This window comes from Condylura cristata, unplaced genomic scaffold (assembly GCF_000260355.1).
Source record: "Condylura cristata isolate star-nosed mole 26May11 unplaced genomic scaffold, ConCri1.0 scaffold00034, whole genome shotgun sequence".
In the NCBI taxonomy this organism is placed as follows: Eukaryota; Metazoa; Chordata; class Mammalia; order Eulipotyphla; family Talpidae; genus Condylura; species Condylura cristata.
This window is the reverse complement of record NW_004567135.1, coordinates 7,583,239-7,585,958: the sequence shown is the minus strand read 5'-3', so window position 1 is coordinate 7,585,958 and position 2,720 is coordinate 7,583,239. Positions and strand designations below refer to the sequence as shown.

The 2,720-nt window shown below is 64.2% G+C and overlaps 1 protein-coding gene across 1 annotated transcript in view; it reads left to right on the top strand.

Moving 5' to 3' along the window:
* KCNH3 (potassium channel, voltage gated eag related subfamily H, member 3) overlaps positions 1-2,720 on the top strand; it is a 15,682-nt gene that overhangs the window by 5,377 nt on the left and 7,585 nt on the right. Inside the window, exon 8 of the mRNA XM_004692777.2 lies at positions 2,431-2,709. Within this exon, the coding sequence (XP_004692834.1) occupies positions 2,431-2,709 (279 nt within the window). The remainder of the gene's footprint in view (positions 1-2,430; positions 2,710-2,720) is intronic.

The window sequence follows — 2,720 nt, the reverse complement described above, 5'->3', positions numbered from 1 at the left end:
GCAGGTGTGTCGGGGTCCCCGGCCGGGGTGGGGAGCAGGCCCCCCCCCTGCGGCTGCCTGTGTGCAGGGCGTGCAGGTGTGCCGGGGTCCCCGGCGGGGTGGGGAGCAGGCCCGCCTGCCCAAGGTTGCCTGGGGGTTCTTGTTCGGCCTCGTGGCTCGTCTTTCATTGCTTAAACCCCTGCCCACTGGGAAGCCCGTCCCTCTCGGGGCCCCTGGTGTCCTGGCCCTCTGGGCCTGGCTCTCTGCTGCCACCCTCTCACCTTGTCCCTCACCACCTTGGCTCCTAAGGCGCTTTCCTGCCCGGCCGCCAGGCTGCAGCTCCTCAGAGGCTTCTCAGCCCGCAGCCCGGCCTCTCTGTGTCCCTCCAGCTCGCCACTCTCCTTCATTTCACCTCCACTTTCAGAGCCCCTCTGTTTACCTCCCACTCACATCTCAACTCCTGCCGGGAGGCTTCCTCCCCCGTCTCTCAATAAGACTGTCACCACAAGGTCCCAGCGCCCTTCTGGGGCCAAACCACCATCCAGAAGTCCCTGCCCCACCGGCCCCCCAGCCACGCCCCTACCCTGTGAGATGACCCCCCACCCGCGTCCCCCACCTTCTCCACCCCCAGCCCCTCCCATTGAGGGGGGCTTTCCTCGGCCCCTACTCCCCACCACCTCCCTCTTCCCCGAGTCCGCTGCCACCACGAAGGTGAACACTCGACTCCTTTCCTTTTCCCCTCTGACTCCAAGTCAGTTTGTTCCAGACATTTCTAAAACGAGCGTTTCTCCCTCCCATCCCCTCCAGCTCTGTCGGCTTCCCGGTAACTAGCTCTGAGCGCTGTTCCCAGGCTGTGGGCAGCAGACCAGCTGCTCAGATGGCCCCGTGACGGCCCTGCTCTTTGATGGGGTCACCAGGCATCCGGGTTGGCCTAGAAACCTGCTCTGATCAGGGACGAGGCGGCTCCTGTCAGTCTCTGCTCACCAAGCCCGGGGACCGGTGCGGGACCCAGAGGGCCCTCGGGCGTATTCCCCAGGCTCTAGTTGCCAGCACACAGAAGCACGATGCCCCGGGCAGTGTGAGCGCCTTGGCACCTGCCTTCTGAGAGGGAGGCTGTGGTGGAGGTTGCTCTGGGGTCAGATGGCTCCCAGCGAGCAGGAGGTGGGTGATGGCCGTGCAAAGCCACCTCCTCAGGCCGACTCCCCTCCCCCTTGCGACAGGACCCGCACGCTCCGTTGTGCTGACCACCTCCTGGGGGCTGCTGGGCAGAAATGACCACCAGCTTTGGCTCCCAGAGAGACTGGGGCCGCATGGTGGCAGAGTGGCCGTGTGGGAGGCTGACTGCCTATTCTTGAAAAACTAAGCTCTGGAGTGTGTTTTTTTTCTATTTGGGGCTGATACTAGTTCACACTGGGAGGAATTTCCAAGTCATCATCTCCCTTTTTTCCTCCAAAGAAACAACCTCCCCCACCAACTACATAGGTCGGAGCCATACCCGGCCGTCCAGACCCTCCTGGAAGGGGTGTCCTTGTGGAGGGCCAGCAGGGGCCGCTGGCCCAGCTCTGTCTCACGGCAGGCACCTTCCCACCTTGCCTCAGTTCCCCTGTTGCACGGCCCATGGTGTGGACCGAGGGTTCTTGACCCAGATTCCCTCTACCCCAGATAGGCTGGGTCTTCAAAGCGTTGTGCTAAATACAGCGAGCGATGATGTGTGTCATTTCTCAGGAAGCCACCGGCCTCCAGAACAGCCTCTGCTGGTCTGACTGTCCCTGGAGAGGCCCCAGCTCCAGGTCCCATGTCCACGTCGCCTCTCACCTCCCCTGTCTCTCCACCAAGTGCACACAGGCCTTTTCTGTGCGAGTGGCGTGGCCGTGCAGCCGAGGACGAGCTCACCCGCGTGTCCTTGCCTCCCCCTGCGCGGAGCACGAGTGTAGTATGTCTGCACACGTCCGTGTGGGTATTTTTGAGGCCGTGTACATGTAGGGTGTTCGTGTGGGTGTGAGCAGGGCTGCAGCTGAATGGGGAGCAGCTTTCCGGAACAGCGGCCTCAGAGAAAGAGCATGAGGATCCAGTGGGCAGAGTGGAGGAGGCGGCCGCCCCATGGCCCCGGGATGAGGCCACGGCTGGTGCATGGCCCCACCAGGGCCTCTGCCCTCTCAGCTGGGCCTGGGATGGATGCCAGCCGTGGAGAAGAGGTGCAATACCCCTCCCTCCATCCTCGGCGCCCAGAGATGACAGCTTCCATGTGCTTGTCTCGCTGAGGGTTGAGGGGGTGGCTAGAGGTGTGTTGGGCTGACAGAGGAAGCGAGTGGCGGGAAGCCATGGGGGGCGGATCTGCGTCTGGGGTCCCCCCCATGGGCACGGGATGGGGGGCCAGGGGGGCACTTACTGAGCAGCCGGGCTGTCCAGCGAGCTGTGCCCCAGCTGAGGCCCCTCCCGCCCGCTCCCCAGGGTGGCTGCAGGAGCTGGCCCGCCGCCTGGAGACGCCCTACTACTTGGTGGGCCAGAGCCCAGCGGACGGGAACAGCTCTGGCCAGGGCGACAACTGCAGCGGCCACCACGAGGCCAACAGGACGGGGCTGGAGGTCCTGGGCGGCCCCTCGCTGCGCAGCGCCTACATCACCTCCCTGTACTTCGCACTCAGCAGCCTCACCAGCGTGGGCTTTGGCAACGTGTCCGCCAACACGGACACCGAGAAGATCTTCTCCATCTGCACCATGCTCATCGGGGGTGAGGCCTGC